Here is a 17,874-nt window from a genome sequence, read left to right on the forward strand (position 1 = left end):
CAGAAATCGGGTTTCTTTCTTCTTTTGTGAACTCAGAAAAACGTTGCGATGAAAAAGTCTTTTTATCCAAGCGGTAACGAATGGATCCTCACTACGCAAATTGACAGCATGTGGGAATTTCTCAAAGCAGTAAGGAGGCTATTAGTTTTTTAATTGCAATTCTCTTTTTTAAACGTTTTTAGGTGGAATCCCGATTCTCGAACCCTCATTTTTTCCAACCTCCCGATAACTCGAATCAACAGTAATTTCCTCTCCTTAGTCGAACACTGTAATTTTAAAACCGATTTCTCGAACTATTCGAGTTTTTGAACCAATTGTTGTTTCCCTTGGAGTTTCGAAAAATCGGGATTCTACTGTAACTATTTAGCTTGAACATAACCTGATATTTTTGTTTCAGGTTGACTGGGGTGAATATTGGCTGATAGGCCTGATAATTTTTCACACTGTAACGTTCTTATGCGTCCTCACCACACGAAAATACACAAACTTCCAAGTGGTTCTATTCTTGCTGCTTTGTGAGTATCAACATTAAAAAAAAAAAAAAAAAAAAAGTATATCAACTTCCTATAACAAAGGTAGAGAGAAAAGTATTTGAAAAATGTAAGAATTGCAGTCAGGTATGAATATCAGTAATATAAATTTAACATTATGTGCCACACTGACCTTTATGAACATTAACAACAACATCTGTAACAACTTAGTTTTGGTTTTAAGAACTTTGACCTCGGTCAGTTTTTAAAAAGCCAACTGAATTACTGGCTATCTAACACTTCACCAGTTTGCATGTTATAATGATATTCTTCCTAAGCTGAGTTTTTTTTCTTGTCAACTCTGAACTGTATATTAGATGAAAATAATATTTAAACAAGAAATAAAGTAGACTACTTCTAGGAAGAAAACTGGTCGAGTGTCAATTTTACTCGCTTCAGTGCTGGTCTCTTTGTTGAGTGGAAAAACTCCCAGGCTAACCACCACAAAAGTTAATCAAAAATAACATCATCCAAGTGATGTCCTTTCTGTGAACAAATTGTATTAGTTGTGGGCGCTAGTGTATTTCTTTGTTCTATTTCCTTTCCTTCATAACCCTAGGTCATTTCTTTTGCAAATTGTGGTTCAAGAAAGTATCTAGAAAGAGCCAGCAGTCAATTGATATGTACAATATCTCACATTGGTTCACATTTGATCAAACTTTTTGTTGATACCAACATGTTGCTTTTGATATACACGCCATCTTCTTGTGAGTAATGTATTCCATATTAAATGCTTCAGGGATTCTCGAGAGTAGCTAGATTTGGTTCATTGAAACCAGGGGGTTTTTGGTTGTTTCCAGAAAGTATTGCTTTAACATGCCCTTCTGCCTGCCCCCCCCCCCCCTTCCCCATGGAGAGAAAACATAAGAATGAGTGGAGCTACATGTATTAATACTCTTCTTTTGAGACTGCAAATGTAGCTGTGTAAATTAATGTTCCAAATTTTAATCTTAAAAATACCAATACTGGTAAATTTTACTTTACACTGCCTGGTCGTCTGAGACATATTTATTGAGAATGTTCCTTCAATTTTGTTTTTGTTTCTAGTGGGTCTGGCATTTGTCTCAGAGCAAGTTAATATTCTAGGAGCGAAATATTGGAGGTTAGTATAAGCCACCTTGTTTTGAAATTATTCATTAAAAGGTGATGTCAAAATTTTGTGTCAAATAAATTACCTTTATGAGACCATTGATAAGACATTTCTTTTTAAAACCCAACATGCTCATAGTTTATTTCCTTAAAGCAATATTCATAATATTGATCTTATAATATCATAATTATCTTATGTAAATGAAAATAAATATTTTGATTGATTTGCTTCTTTCCAGCAAAGTTAATAGTAACATTGTTGTTTAGAAATTGAACTTAAGACCCTAATATAAAGTCTATGCTCTGGTTGACAATGATCATCATAATCTAGAGTGCTCTGATGCAAGCAGTGGCCCAAAAAGAACTGGTGTGACTGCTTTTAATTTGCAACTTATTGTTCATATACTGGTATTATCAGCCTGGAAAATTTTGGACTTCGTGACATCACGGGATGTATATTAATATAGGTTGAGTTACAAGTTATGGTATCAACAGTTGAGTTTTATGGCCATTTTTGAGCAGTTGTTGTTTGCTTTGTTCATTGCCTTAACACAGTTCAAAAGTTGAACAGCATGAAATGTTTCAAATAGTTTTTGGGTAAATTGTGTGGACCCATGTCTATCAGCAAGATCCTACAGGAAAACTAAAATCTCAGAACATCAAAAATGCTGTTTTATCCCTGCAACAATATGATTGCTGTGATGTTGCAATGAGACTGGAAGGTAGTTAAATATTCGACTCTTAGAAGACTGTTCCTGTTTATAAAGTTTACATGTATTTAGGCTAGCAGCCTGTTTTAAGTTGAACCAGTACTCTTTGCATGACTTGCCCTAGATCCTAGCAACCTTTGCACTCCACATAATTAAATCAACTAATCCCTAGTTGTGCAGAGTAGACTAGTAGAGCCAGGGTTCTAAAAAAAGGCTGTAACTAGCCTGTTCCAGGCTCTCGGCCAATGGGTACGATCAAAAATGTGGCTGGGCGACGAGTGACGAGTAGGGTCTGGTAGACCCTGCTTGTCCCATGCCCGTTTTTTCGATTGTCCAAACTGACCAAGAGCCTGGAACAGGCTAGGCTGTAACCTGTAACACCTGCTACAGCAGAGTGTGCCTGACGGGCCCTTGATGTTACAAATGAACTTAACTCAGTACATGTTACAATTCACCCACAAAATAACAAGTTTGTTACAGGTGTGAAGATCAAAGCTACAGGTGAATCAAAACTTAGTGAACGCCCTGTAGGCTGTGGGCAAATTCCATGTACTTCTACAGGGACTTAGGGGTGAAAGAATAATTTCCTGACAAGCTAGGAATATAATAGCAATTACTTCTGATCTATTCTGCTGCTTTTACTTTTGGAATGTTCTGTTTCCATTTGAAGAGAGATATTGGATCCATATCTACTGTTTATTGATGATTTATATTTGCAGGATGTTTGCCAGAGAGCAGTATTTTGATTCAGCTGGGATGTTTATAACTGTTGTGTATTCAGGTCCGATACTTCTCAACTGCTTTATTATGACTGTAAGTAATTTTAATTAACCATTGCCCACAAATAAGTTGTAAATTTTCTTTCAAGTCTTGTGAGGGTGTTTGATCTATATTTCCTTTGAGTATAATTTACTCAAATCCAATAAGAGGTTAATAATTAAACTTGAAAGAGCAACTTACAATAATTGGTTATTATTGGAAATCCTAATGCAAATGATTACAAGATGGGATCCTTTCAGTTTATGGTGTCTGTCAAGAACTGATTCAATGATTCTCCTTCTCAAAATACATAATTTTGAAACAAGTAAATAACCTATGGACCGATCGATACCCTAAATCGGCCTTCAGTCGACATCTCCATTAACACTTAATTGACATCTCCATAGATACTAGCCCAACACTCAACTGACATCTCGGTCAACAGTCAGTCGAGAGTTGTCTAATTTTTGCAGCTATGCCACTGAGTGTCGATAGATACATAAGAGTCGACTGACACTCTGCCAACTGTCGACCGACTGTCAATCAAGTGTTTATCTAGTATTGACAAAGTGTTGATTGGGAAGTCAATTGAGTATCGATCAAGGGTCGATCAAGGGTATTGATCAACACTCAACTGTGGATACCTTTAGTTTACATGATCTTAACGTCCTACTGCTGTTAGGAAGGTTGTGCATTTGATTGCCATTGGGGACTTATAGTCTTTTGTTTATCCTTGACAATGGTTACAAAATTTACATCTTTCCATATTTTTTTTTTAAATTTGCTTACAACAAATTATCATCAGAATACTTAATGTGCTTGTGTATACAGTGACACATATTGTCATTGAATATCTCCTAGGTTCTTTGGTTGTGGACAGCAGGGAAAATGCTTATAGTGGTGAAGAGGGGACAGCTGAAAGAACGACGGAAAAAAGAAGCTGAAGATAAAAAATCCAATTAGCGTGAACTATAAGGAATAACATAATGAATACTACTTATTGAAAGAATTAAGTGCTGTACTTCTTAATAGCTAAGCTTAAAAATGTTAATAAGTGCTCTTAGGTGGGGAATTGAATACATTTTTGTTTACAATAGTTAGTTTCTACTTTGCAAACTTGGGACAGTAATAGGTTGCCTAATGGTTTGCGTGCTGGATTCTTGATCAAGCAATGCGGGCTCAAACCCCAGTCAGAGTTTGTGTCATGTCCTTGAACAAGACACTTCACTAACTCTCACAGTGTCACCCTTCAGTCTCCAACAGGCGTCTAAATGGTTGCCTGTAAGCTTTCAAGGCATCCTGACAAAAGTTTTGATGGGTAAGCTGTGATGGATAAGTAGAAATAGCAATATTCCCAATTGCTTCATGATGTAAGAAACTAGAGATAAACGCTGTGCAGATTAGTCACCTGGCTTCTCCAATCTGTTGGACTGGAGTAGACTTCACGTGTATTTTAGACGCATGTGTTAGCTGCAAACTTAGTCCGTAAACAAGCTTCCATCCGAGCGGAAGAAAAACAAAAGAAAAAAAAAACCGTTAACGAAGGGAGCCAAGCTTGGCCTAGACCGCTCTCGGCCCACTCTGCGCGCCGGTATCTGTTGTCGCCCTATACCCCAATCTGGAACCTGTTCACAGGCTACTGCAAACAACGTAGTTCTTTCCAACCTTGTAGCCTATGACCTAGCTGACAGACACGTGGCTGAATCGAGTCCGTGGTGTTTTTACTTCCGGTCACTAAAGCTAATCAAAATCGATCTTGTAACGGAACTCTTGCTCGTGTCACCAAGTTTGCGCAGTAAGGAACGAAATCTACTCTCTTTTGCTTAATAGCAGGTTGGCGGTACGTTATGTGGAGAGTGCCTCTCTTGTCTTCACTGAGCAGAAAGAGAAGGGAATTTCAGTCTCGCAGGGTACTTTAGGGGAAGAGGAAAAGGTTTCCATAGCTTGCAGTACTGTGATCTGTAGAGCTGTTACATATAAGATCGTTAGGAATAATTAATATATTGAGTAGCTGCACGCTAAATACAAAGAATGTATTTGATGATCAGCAAAATTCTCCTTACATGACTGTACTTATTTATTCTGCCCCTGTCTCGTTCCCAGAGCCCACGTGTCTTTTGGTCAGCGCCAAGACATGGAGCTCTGAAATGAAATGTAACAGTCCTCAGTTTCCACTGGACGGTTTTTAAATGCTATCCAATACACATTCTCATCCCCTCTCATTTTGTTTGTTGAAAATTTGTGTTGTTCCATTTGGAGGAGAATTCTCACCGGTTTTTTCACGCAAATGGGAAGCGCTCAAGTACGTTTAGTCATAGATATATGTAGACAAAAACAAGATGAAAATTTTTCAAATCAGCTGAGCAGTGAACCGTCAGCGATAAGACGAAGACTAAATAAAAGTATTTTGTTAGTTTTCTCAGTATGACGGCCATTTTGCTGATGGTTTTCAGAAACTAGAAGTATACATTGCTCCAGTGGCTAAAAATGTTACTTAGAAATTATACGATGTCAAGAGATTATCAAGGTAATAGAGTGAATCCCCCATATAGGCCTTCTACCCAAGGTAATCCCTCTTAAGTTATTTTTAGATATGGTACCCAGTTCTTCCGAGGATGTTGCTCGCGCGATGCGTGGACAGCCCAAGCGAGTTTCTCGAATTTACCAGGGACGATACGGCGGGAACGTCATTTTATATGTTATGGTTTCGTTTCATAGCAGAGATGTTTTCTGCACTATCAGCAGGCTTTGTGTTCAGCCGGGCTTCCGTTTGTTTTGTGCTTGTTTGGCTGTTCATTATTTTGCCGTTTATTGGGTTTTAGGGATTTTAATTAAGCAAACTTCGACGGCAACGGCAACGAGTACAATGGCTGTGTAAGCGTGTGTTATAATTCTTTGTTCATTTCTTTGCCGTTGTTTACAGCGACTTGAAATAGCCACATTCTGCATATTCGAGAGAACGTGAACTATACGACGGCCAATTTTAAAATTTCTTTTTCGAATTTTGAAGCTGTCTTACATATTCTGTTTGGGATATTTCTAACAGTATAGACAAACTCAATAAATCTAAATCCTCCATAGGAAAAAAAGATGGAGACTGGTACATTTACCCATAATTCTTAGCGCACAAAAACCATAACAACGTTCATAGAAACGTACAGAAACGTTATAAAATCTTCATACCTAGGCTACTCAATGTCCTTAGCACAGGGAAAAATATTGTAAAAATTTGGTTTTCTCTCTTTGTGCCCTATAGGCTGCTTTAGGTTCGCAAGGCATCGTGGTAAAATGTACAGCCGCCATCTTTTTTCCTACGGTGGATTCTCGCGAGTTTCGTAGGTTGAATATTAAGTCGATTTTTAATCGACGTTGTCTTTGGCGTGGTTGCCGTTGCTGCTTAAAGTGCTTTTTTGCTATTTGGGCAGCGAGCGTCCTCCTGCACTTTCGACCATCTGTTTGTGCGGTTGCCTAGCTTGTGTTTGAGCGTTTGTTTGCTTTGCACTCGTTTGTCTAACAATTATCTGCCGTTCATTCAGTTATTATTGTTTGTGCAGGAGACATCCGTCTATTTAAACTCCTATTAAAGTTTCGAAATGTGTTAAAACATAACGAGAGCCCAAGCTGCTTTCCTTGTAATCAAAATATCAAAGAAGACATCCCCACACCGTTGGAGGTTTTCCTTTGCTTTGAAACGAAACGAAACGAAACATATACATATCCTCCACGAAAACATCCACGCAACGCGCGAGTAATATCCGCGGAAGAACTGGGTACAATGTCTTAAAATAACTTAAGAGGGATTACCTTAGTTAGAGGACCTATATGGGGGATTCACTCTCTTACCTTGATAATCTCTTGACGATGTGCATGCTCTAATTATCTCTTGGAAAAAAAACAAAAAACAAAAAACACAGAGTTTGAAAGAGACTAATAATGACAAGGTTCATAGATACAAGACTGAGCTTCAATTAAATTTTGCAGGATCTTTTTCTTCCGATAGATGCCCATGATAATTCAGAGTCAATGTTTATCTTTTTCCACTACGGTGAAGATTCGTTGCACTTGTGATTATGATAGACACTCTATGGAGCTTTACGAAAGCTTTTCACAGGCTCCGAGAGACCCATATCAGAACGATACTCATATATTCTACCAGGCTGTAAATTTACGGTCGCTCCTCGAAAGCTGACTTTAGTAAAAACCTACCAAGTTTCACCTGTGTGTTTAGACACAACAATTGAAGAGGCTCCTTCGGGAAGAAACTTCGTCACGTCATTGCTCTCTCTGCTGAACTCCTACGAAAACGGAATTACGCTCACTGACTTGAAGATAATAATAATGATAATGATAATGATGATGATGATGATGATGATGATGATGATAATAATAATGCCAATAATAACTGTATTTAAGTGTCAAATGTATTTAGCACTATTAAATGTGCTAATTGGGGACACTGTAAATAAATAAACAAATATTTCAAATATAGCATAAACTAGTAAGAATCCCAACTAGGTGGAGGCTGACCAGTTGGCTATTTACCCAATGCGGTCGAGGAGTTGAACTCGGGGCTACCTCCAGATTTCAAATCCAGCGCCCTAAATTACTCGACAATGCCGCCTCCGTGTGATGATGATTGATCATCGCAGTTATACACACAACTTAAGAACCTGAAAATTCAGGCCTGAACGGGATTCGAACCCATGACCTCTGCGATACTGGTGCAATGCTTTATCAACTAAGCTATCAAGCCAACTGGGAGGTGGTTACATTGTGAGTTCGTAATATACCCGTAGATGGTGAAGAATACAAGTGAATACATCAAAGATCATATATTTGATCATATATTTGAACTGGTCAACTGAAGGAATTGTGAAATTGAAGCCTGAACGGGATTCGAACCCATGATCTCTGCGAGATCATGGGTTCGAATCATTTTTTTTGTCAGGCTTCTATTTCACAACTGCTTAAGTTGTGTATATAACTGCGATGATCAATCATATCTTCATATCTTTCTCCGCAGTTCAAATATATGATCTTCCATTGATTCCCTTGTCTTGAGTGCAATTTCCCAATCATGCTGTTTCTGTCTCAAATTACAGTTAGATATGGTAGCCAGTTCTCTCGCGGATAATGTTATCACGCGTTTTGCTTAGATGTTCCTACGGAGAATGAAAATCTATGTAAAGCATGGCCACTGACCTGGGCCGTCCCCGGGAGCAAAACCAGTGCCGCTGCATTGGCTATTTCCAGCGTCCCTACCCGTTCCCGCAACGATTTGCAACGCCGAGAGTGGTCTGTGAGTGACGTCGAGGTATCATTACTTCGGAAATGACGCCTGTATAGGGGATGAATTAAGCTACCCTTGATCCTCTCTTGATAAGCACTATGGAAATCTTACCTTCATGTTTCCCCCATAGTGAGTTAGTTCATACAATGTCAGAACTGTTTTGGACGAGTCCTGTAAACCAATGAGATATAATAATATTTGCAATGGAGACAAAGAATGCAAAGGATTGTGGTAGGGCCAAAGACTTTCACGTACGTTTCCGCATTTACGAATAAGGTTATGACTTAATCGGAGAATAGACACCACTTGTGTCATAGCAGTATGCTAAATGGAGATCTACAATCCTTGACAAAAATAGCTGGAACGCTCACAATTATTCATAGTATTTTACGTGATTAGGTATTAAGACTTTGTAAGAGATCTCAGTTTCAGTAGCTTTCTGTTGCATCCTTCATAGATTCTCTTCAGTTAGGAATAATTTCTGTGGGTAGAAAAGATTGTCGGGAAGGAAGGGGATAAAAGAAAGGAAATAGTGGAAACGTACCAACACTTTTGTCAAGGATTGTCTCAAAACATACGTGGGGTGTAGTGGTATTGTCATCTTTTAGTTTACCTTACATGATTTAAGTTTACTTTACTAAATGAAAGCAGAAAAGGTGCCAGATAATATCATCATGTTTATACAAGTGTCGGTTAACTTAATAGCCCCGTTTCTGGCTAACAATTCTGCACTTTTTCATTGAACTTACTTTTAAGAATGTGTGGATTTTACTAGGCTACTTGTTTTAGAGCGATTAGGATTGCGTTGCGCTCAGTTTTCATCTAATATAGAAAAAAGATGAAGAAATTATTGATTAACAATACCAAAGCTATGACGTAATTCTCTAATTTGTTTCTCGAGCGGGGTTTTTCTTGAGGGGCTGCCGGTATTAACTTAGCCTCCGCAGCCGACGAGCCCGTTACGGGTTTAGTCAAACTGGTTGAAATTAACTAACATTAGCGCCGAAATGACGTCCATGAGGTGGAGCCATCTGCATTTCTCGTAGAGAATCGGGCCATCAGTAATTAAAGCAACTAAAGCTGGGCTCCTCGTGGCCATTACTTTGTAAAACATCTTATGGAAAACAGACTCAACCAAAAGGACATTATAGACTAAGACAGACTAACTTGCTTAACTTTGACGTTAGAACAGAGAATGTTTTGAAGACTTCTGTCACATCAAAAGAGACGTCTATGATCCATATTTTCTCCTCTTATTATTTGATCAAAGCTAGGCAGCGGTCTTTGAGAAGGGATTTTCACTGAATGAGGAAATAAACCCCTTCTTGTCTCTCAGTTCTAAGTCACCTTTTGCGCTTGTTCAAGTTCCTTCTGGAGTTCTTCTACTTTTCTTCTGAGAGAGGCAATCTTAAAAAGACATGTACAACCAATGTGTTTAATTCTTGTTTGCAAATTTTTTTTATTAAAACTTGTTTAATATTTGAATGATAATGGTAAACAAAATAAAGAAGCATGAAACATGAAAGGTATTTTAATATTTCCTTTAACAGCTATTACTTTCTTTCGACAAAATTCAAGCCCTGTAAAATTGAGAGGCTACGTATTACGCGTCGAAACACAAAAATTAAAGTAATCATTTTGACCACGAACCAATCAAAATTCTAAGGGAATACGCGTAACTGACGCGAAGCGCGGGAAAACATGTGACGATTGGTTTTGGTTTTACCTGTGATTGGATGACATGTAGGGTAGTTTGTTTTTAAGCCAATCGCTGAGCGTGGAGATGCAAAACCGATTCGAGTGCGAATTACTTTCGACATTAAAGTGAAACAGCTATAAACTTTAAACCTTTCCGTGAGCTTTAATTAAATGTGAGTTGTTTTGAAGAAAATGTTTTAGTTCTCGATAAAAAAAGAAGGAGCACACACGCATTAGTCTGCGATAAAAAGGAACTTTTTACGTTTCAATCGACGAATCTCGAAACTGCTTCCAAATCAATACAAGTTAGCCTGGACTCTCTTTTCTCCCGCCTGGGTTCAATCCCTGAAAAAGGGCGGGGTAGGGAGAACTCAGGTGCTGGTTTAGCCAGGTGCGCTAACGTCCATAAGACAAAGGAAAGATCCGAATTGCTTAAAGAACTAAACGTTATACTCTTCGTTCAACGTCAAAGGATTTTATTGAAGTCTACACAGTTCTGCGCAAACTGAGTGCATGTGAACTGTGTGTGTATCTTCGCTCTGACTAAATAATTGGGTTAAAACCCAGAATTGAGCTTGGTAATAAACTGCTCACATTCACGGAAGAATAAAAGGACAAAAGAAACTGTTAAAATATCTGTACGGATGGAGAGGAATAGGCTGTTCTTGAATTTCTCAGTCGTAAATGGTGACTAATTTGACCTTCGCAAAAGTTTATTTTTGAACACCTTGAAGAAACTCGCAAGCCCCCTCAAGACAGTTTCGTATACGTAGAGTAAACCTCTATCCACTTTCTTAAAGAAATTCTCAGATCTTTCAGTAAACTATTTATGGCCTAATTCGGCCATGATATTGAATCCATATCAAGTCAGAGACTTAATATCGTATGACATCGGGACAGACGACACGAATGTGATTTGCTTATTTATAATTAATACAAGCTACAAGTTGACTTTAATCAGTTTAGTTTTGATTTTAATGTTTTCTTTTTCATTGCAAATAAGAAAATACCTGATCAGCTTTAACTGTAAAGCGATAAAATAATGACGAGATACCTTGATTTTTTTAGCCCCATCGTGAATACGGCTATCTGTTCTTTCAAATGCAACATGACTTGTTTTGCTTCAGCGAGATCCTAATATGAAAACGAAAACGAGGTATTTTCAATAACCAATGCTTCTATTGGTATTTTCAGTCTAAACACTGGGGTTTTTTTTAACAGATTACGATTACAACACAAGGGACAACAACAACAACAATGGAATCGTTTACTGATGCAGTGTCGCCTAATCAAAAAGTAGCCATAACATGCAACCGAGGCAGGGCGTGCTATCACTTATGAATGCTAGAGTGGTATTGTCGTGGTGGAGATTTATCGAGCGTTTGTACCAGCCAACAAAAATCTAGATGATTCATTTGTTGTTAGGAACTTCCGGAAACATCACGGAAAATTTGAAAATTAAGCGAGACTTACCAAGTCGATGTTTGATTGGAATTCTTCCTCGTCATTAGTCAGGAACGAAGGAGTTACATGAGAAGCATGCGCATGCTTATCTGGTCAGTCTTTAAAGAGGGAGTGTTTCCAGGAGAAAAGCAGGAACGAAGGAAAGGGAGGGAAGAAACCAACTTACGGGTCGGGCATGTAACTCCTTCGTTCCTGACTGATGACGAAGAAGAATTCCAATCAAACATCGACTTGGTAAGTCTCGTTTAATTTTCAAATTCTACCTCGTCATCAGTCCGAGTCACTACGGAGTTACATGAAATTTGAAAGTCCTGGAAACGCGCCCAAACAAGGTAGCAATGTAGGGCAGACGAAAGAACACAATGATCCGGGTATGATATATTTCCCTAACAAAGGTTGCAGACTGCCACTCGGGTGGCCAAAGGGTATAATAGTACGCGAATTAAAATGTAAAATAAAATAGAATATACAAATGACTTGCACACAGTCAGCGTGAATTGTTTTGAAAATGTTTAAGCACACTCGTGCCAAAGTTCCTTACAATTGGCTTATTGTAATGTTTAGCGAAAGTCTGAGCGTTTGACCAGCCGCCAGCTTTGAGGATTTCTTTCAATGTGAGGCTGGTTTGCGCGGCATAAGAAGTCGTGGCGGATCGTCCACTATGGCTGGTGAACTTTGTGACATCAATCCCTGCATCTTTGAGCACAGACTTGGACCACTTGCTTATGGTAGTATTTGAGATAGCTTTGTGGGGCTTGACATAACTGAGGAGTAGCTGTGAGGTAGAGCCTCTGAGGCTTTCAGTTTTGGCGAGGTACTGATCGAGGTGTGTGGCAACAGAGGTTGATATCAGGCTCAAAAGCTGTCAACTCAATTGGTTCCAAGTGTTTCCCAGGCTTAGTTGTCTTAAGCTTTTCGCCAATAGTGAAAACATATTTTCCTGGTAGTTTCTGCATCAGTTTTATGTCTAATTTAGATAAAGTTTGGCACCTTTGGCCAGTAAGTAGACACAGCAACATGGTCAGCTTAAGTGTGAGAACTTTGAGGTCTAAGCTATCTACAGGCTTTAGAGTCTTTAGATGTTCTAAGACTACGCTAACGTCCCAAATGTGGTTGTATCTAGGTAGGGAGGGTTTTAACTCGAAGACGCCTTTTAGAAATCGAGATACGAGAGGGTGATTCCCAAACGTCACGTTTCTAGGGAGTGTAAGTACCGAGGATAATGCCGACCTGGTGGTATTAATGGCGCTATATCCCAGGCCTTCCTCATAAAGAGATGCTAAGAAATCTATCCCATGTTCAACGCTCGCGTCTTCCTCCGGAATTGCTTTCTTAGCACAGAATTTCTCCCACCTTCCTAGATAAGAGTGATATTGTTTTCCGGTACCTGATCGCCAAGAGGCCATAATAATGTGTTTAGCTACTGTGGACAATTTTTTATTGTTCAGCTTTTTGCGGATAAGAGGCATATTAGGAGATTCAGCCTTTTGTGTAGAGGGTGAATCTGTTCCGGTTGGTTTGGAAGGGACATCAGCGCCTCGCATGCTTTTAACTCGACAGGCGAGCGTGTGATCATTTGCATTGCTTTTGGAAACCACTGTTGCGTTGGCCAGTTTGGCAGCACACACACTCCTTCGGCTCTGTCCTCCTGGATCTTCTTTAGAGGGGAGGGTATGACACTAAAGGGAGGAAAAGCATAAAATTTTAGCCCAGTCCAAATCAAGGAGAATGCATCGATGGCCATAGCCCCGGGGTCAAGTCTGTACGCCACATATTGCGGGAATTGACAGTTAAGTCGAGAGGCAAACAAATCGATTTCCGGTGTGAATTGCAAACTCTCGAGAGCTTGCGACAGTAATGCTTTGTTTAGCATCCATTCATTAGCAGTTTGATGTTGTCTGGATTCGTGGTCGGCCTCAACATTAGATTTCCCTGCAATATGTGTTGCGCTGACCCAAAGGTTGCGTGAAATGCACCAGGCCCAAATTTTATTGGTTAATGTGTTCAGTTGTTCGGAATGGCTAGTTCCCATGTGGTTAATTACCGCAACTGCCGTAGTGTTATCTATCTGGTCTAATATGCGTATCGCTGTGCGATCTACAGAATACTTTAAGTCCTAGAAACACGGCTAGAAGTTCAAGGTAATTAATGTGATGACTCTTTTCATCGGAAGACCAGAGGCCTCCTGTTAACTGATTACCGTATACCGCTCCTCAGCCTTCTTTAGAGGCATCTGTGGTGAGCGTACACGTCGGTCCATCGCAAGTCAAGAAATTCTTACCTGCCATCACATTGTCTACCCACCACTCGAGCTCGGATTTTGCTCTTGGTGACAAAGACATGCGCCTGTCGAAATTCCATTGCTTGTTGCGCAAGGCGCGAATTTTTTCTTGCTCGGTGTGGCAGTAGTGTAGGGGCCCATACATAAGGGACCGTTCATTTTTTATAAGGTAGGGGGGGCTGGTGGGATTTGGGGGGGGCATGCGAAAAAAAATGGCTTTCGAGGGGGTGCCATTCCAAAAAAATAAGGGAAAAAGGGGGGGTCATGTGAAATATTTTAGTAAAACTTTAAAATGGCATGATGTTTGAATATCAAAAAAATTGCTATAGAATAAACAAACTTTCCATTTGCTTTAAAAAAACGTTTGGCGGCAAAAAGCATTTGTAGCTACTGAAAAGAAGTATTTAACACTGTTATTTTCGAATGCAACTTTCACTGGCACTCATCTTCATCTTCGCTGTCGTCGAGTTCTTCATCGCCGCTTGTGCTGCAATGGGAGTCTCTTTCACCAATGCCGCAAGAAGCAGCAATGCTTCCCGTCAGAGTGTACTCTTCAGGGTACATGAAGGTGTAAACATAATCTCTGACTTCCTGCTCAAGGTTGGTGGTGATTCTGCTTCTTGCAGCATTGGTGAAATAATTCCCTTCCAAGAGCTGTGCGATGTATGGCCCATCTCTTCTAAATAACGACGTGGCAACATCCTCAACTTCAATACACTCTTCCGGGACGGCCGTTCTAGGAGGGTACACAAGGCATTGTGGAAGATCATTTCCTAGCGGGTTTCCAACACAGATTCCATAAACTCGTTGGACGTTGTTTTCAGTCCGCTTCCTCTTTCTCTCATTTGACTTTCTGCGGTTTTCTTTTTTCCTTCTCCTTTTGTTGATGTGCTGTTTGAGTATGCCCTTGAATATGCTGTTATAATTGCTCTTCTTATTTTCTAGTGCTTCCATGTCCTGCATGACCTTCGTCAACTTAGCCTCTATAAATTTGATCTGTTTTACATTAAAACTGTGGGCAAATTCTTCGCCCTGCTTTAAAGCAAGCCCATTGGACTGAAAGAGTGTGGAATCGTGGCATTCAACTTTTCCACCATTGCTCTGTGTTCTTTGATGGAGAAGTTCAGTTTTCTTCCATCACTGGGCTTCAACTGGTACCCTGGCATGGAAAACTCACTCGCCCTTTCTGAACAGTCATCCGCACTTAGAAAGATTGCTTCTTTTGCTTGTAAGATGTCAAACTGCCTGGATCGTTCAGCTGTAAACCTTTTCTTAAACGACTCGTCGCTTTCGCCATTATTGCGCATTTTGGAATGAGCCTCTTTCATGATTATTATGGACGTGCTCCGTTCTACATCGTGCAAGACATAGCAGCACTCAACTAACGTCAAGGAGCTTAAAGCAAAAATACGCACTCAACGTATAGCATCAACCCCATTTTAAAGACGGGGTTTGCAAAAGAGGAGGAAATAAAAAGGAGGAATAAACCTATACATCGAGCAAAAGAAACACAAGCTCGATCAGATAGCTGCAAGAAACATAGGAATGTCTCTAGACAAACGTATAGCTTTCTCAAAGTAAAGCTACGGCGTTTCCGAAGGAAATCGTAGGAGAACAAATATGATATCCGTGATAAGGATCTACCTACTGTGCTTGCAAACAGTTCTAATCACAGCCGGGCCCGGCGTCACAATATAGAATGCAAGTAAGCAACATGTTCACGGTAAATTTCATATTTTGTCCCTCAAAAGCAAATTCATGGAGATTTAAAAGCATATCTTGCAATAGAAATGAGCCTCAACAATGCATAAACACATGGCAAATTACAGAGGTGTCAAACTCAACGAGTCGACATGCAGATAACGGCGGAAACCATGCAGACCTATGACCTATAAAAATTTGCCATAGCACGATCTAACGGCTCAACTCCACTAAAATTCCTCCTTATTACACAACATGAAGTGTCCTTCATGAACACGAGTGAAGCGACAAGAAAGGTCGAGTGACCGAACAGAGAACGGTAAATGTACAAATGTCACGAACCGTAAAAGTCGTGTAGGCTAGTCAACCCCATTTTACCTTGAAAATTAAGAAATTTTAAACCATAGATAAATTTAAACCACAACAAGTATGCTAAAATTTATAAAAAGTAATCCACTATTTGCAAGATTTGAGAACACTCATAGCTTTTTGTTTTACCTGGATAGGGCAACATTTATACATGCCTATCACTAGAGTAGAGGTAAAAACCTTCCAAATAAAGACATCTGTAAATTAAATGTAACAATGTGTTTCACACAACACATCAACAGATTTCCAGTTTTTTCACAACACTTCGTACTTGGTTCAGTAGCACAATGCAGGAGCAAGGAAAGACTCTGTTCCAGGCCACTGTTACTTCCGTAAGATTGAGAAGTTTATGAATGAGCACTATGAGGAGGGGGAGAACTACAGGGAGTTTCTAAAGTTGTCCTGTCAAGAAAAGGTAGGAGAAATTTGTTCTTTTTGTTGTGAATGGACTGGATCACCCATAGAAAGATATCCTAAACCAGTTCCTGACCATTCCTGCCTACCGGAATACCACTACCTCTCCTACCAGAAGACCCCAAAAGAAGGGCGTGATCCAGATGACTGGCAGCCAAGGGTCCAAGCGAAGAAAGAGCATGGAGGTGGCAAGCTGGTTTTATCTGACCCAGAGAGCGTTGCTCTATTTGCAGATAAGTTTATTGTCAAATCAAAATTTGTGGTGGATTATCTTCAGCATCTTGAAGTGCTGGAATTTAAAAGGAAAAGGAGAGCAGAAGAAAAGGCAAAGTTAAGTAGGGACGCAAAAGATAAATCATATGAGGATTATCCTTGGACTGAGTTGTGCGAAGATCTAACCAAGCTTAAAAAGCAACGTGTTCCAGAACAAAACAAGTACTTGAACCACCACGGGCTGAAGCAGCATTTGAAAAGCAGCAAGAATGAGAAAGTAAAGGCAATTGTAAGACATTCATGCTTGCGGCAGAAGAGTCCTCTCAGAGCTGGCCAACCAACACTGAGAAATGCCAGGACATTGACACAAAATGACAACAGGGTAAGTGCTGACAGCAGTGAAACGGATGAAAGTGACAGTGATGAGTATAACAGTGATGCCATTGACTCTGGGGGAGAAGATGACTCAAGTGATGTCATTCTTGCGTTCATCAATTCAGATGAGGAAGATACCAATGAGAGGCCAAATGCCACACGCTTAGGGCGAGCCATAACTAGGAGATCCGAAATTGACTTCTCTTTCTTTTGATTTGTTTTTTAAACAACAGCTCTCTGTAGTATAGGGATTGTAAATATTGTCTTCATAGTGAGCACAATAACGTGAAGTAGGGGGATAATAGAGAAATATTAAAAAAGTTGAAATCTAAATATTGTTTGTTCAATTTTTTTTTTGGGGGGGTCATCCCAAAAAATGACCGCTATAAGGGGGGGCCATGTGAAAAAATTGGTAAGCTGAGGGGGGGTCATGCGATTTTTAAATGGTGCTTCCCAAATCCCACCAGCCCCCCCTCCCTCATAAAAAAATGAACGGTCCCTAACCCCGGGAAAAGAGGAAATTATCTTCCCGAGAACACAAGCAAGTTCTCGTATGGTTGGAGAAGCGGTGTGTAGAAGCCAAGGCCTTTTCCTCAGTTAGCACGATCGTCATAGTGACCGAATTAAGTACAAAACCCAAGATTACGAGCTGTTGGGACGGGTTAAGGACCGACTTCTCCGGGTGTGTTATGAGGCCAAGGGAATCAATTTGAATAAGTGTGTCTATATTGTTGTGTACACTGTCCTTGTACGTTTTCCATTGCAAGTACAAGTCGTCAATATAACCACTAGATATATGGCCCTGTAAATGTAGGTGGGATAATGCTGGATTCAAATTTTTAGTGAATTTTCTAGGCCTACATGAAAGACCTTCTGGCAAGCATGTAAACTGATAAAGTTTCCCTTCCAAGAGAATTTTAAGTATTTCCTATCCGATGTGGCTATCGGTATGGAATAATATGTGTCGTTCAGATCAATGGA

General features: G+C 39.7%; 3 protein-coding genes across 9 annotated transcripts in view; 2 read left to right on the forward strand and 1 right to left on the reverse strand.

Annotated features, from left to right (window-relative positions):
* The first annotated feature begins 36 nt into the window (after positions 1-36).
* On the forward strand, positions 37-7,246 carry LOC145495457 (transmembrane protein 18-like). The gene is made up of 5 exons (XM_081475079.1): positions 37-129; positions 398-515; positions 1,578-1,632; positions 3,049-3,142; positions 3,950-7,246. Exons 1-5 carry the CDS (start codon positions 49-51, stop codon positions 4,049-4,051), a joined length of 450 nt encoding a protein of 149 aa, XP_081331205.1. The 5' UTR covers positions 37-48; the 3' UTR covers positions 4,052-7,246.
* Positions 7,247-7,271: 25 nt separating this feature from the next.
* The window catches only part of LOC145495451 (uncharacterized), a 32,329-nt gene continuing 21,726 nt past the window's right edge, over positions 7,272-17,874 (reverse strand). For 2 of the 7 annotated variants that reach the window (XM_081475073.1, XM_081475068.1), the window contains 3 exons: positions 9,726-9,785; positions 8,490-8,549; positions 7,272-7,383 (listed from right to left, as the gene is read on the reverse strand). In XM_081475073.1, the coding sequence (XP_081331199.1) occupies positions 7,291-7,383; positions 8,490-8,549; positions 9,726-9,785 (213 nt within the window). In that variant the 3' untranslated portion in view covers positions 7,272-7,290. Of the gene's footprint in view, positions 7,384-8,458; positions 9,786-11,130; positions 11,211-17,874 lie in introns of those variants that run through there. The other 5 variants (XR_014050421.1, XM_081475071.1, XM_081475072.1 and 2 more) reach the window with 5 other exon arrangements.
* Positions 15,696-17,874, forward strand: part of LOC145495448 (uncharacterized) — a 35,169-nt gene continuing 32,990 nt past the window's right edge. Inside the window, exon 1 of the mRNA XM_081475066.1 lies at positions 15,696-17,388. Coding sequence (XP_081331192.1) covers positions 16,241-17,107 — 867 coding nt within the window. The 5' untranslated portion in view covers positions 15,696-16,240 and the 3' untranslated portion in view covers positions 17,108-17,388. The remainder of the gene's footprint in view (positions 17,389-17,874) is intronic.

This window comes from Orbicella franksi, chromosome 8 (genome assembly GCF_964199315.1).
Source record: "Orbicella franksi chromosome 8, jaOrbFran1.1, whole genome shotgun sequence".
Classification (NCBI taxonomy): Eukaryota; Metazoa; Cnidaria; class Anthozoa; order Scleractinia; family Merulinidae; genus Orbicella; species Orbicella franksi.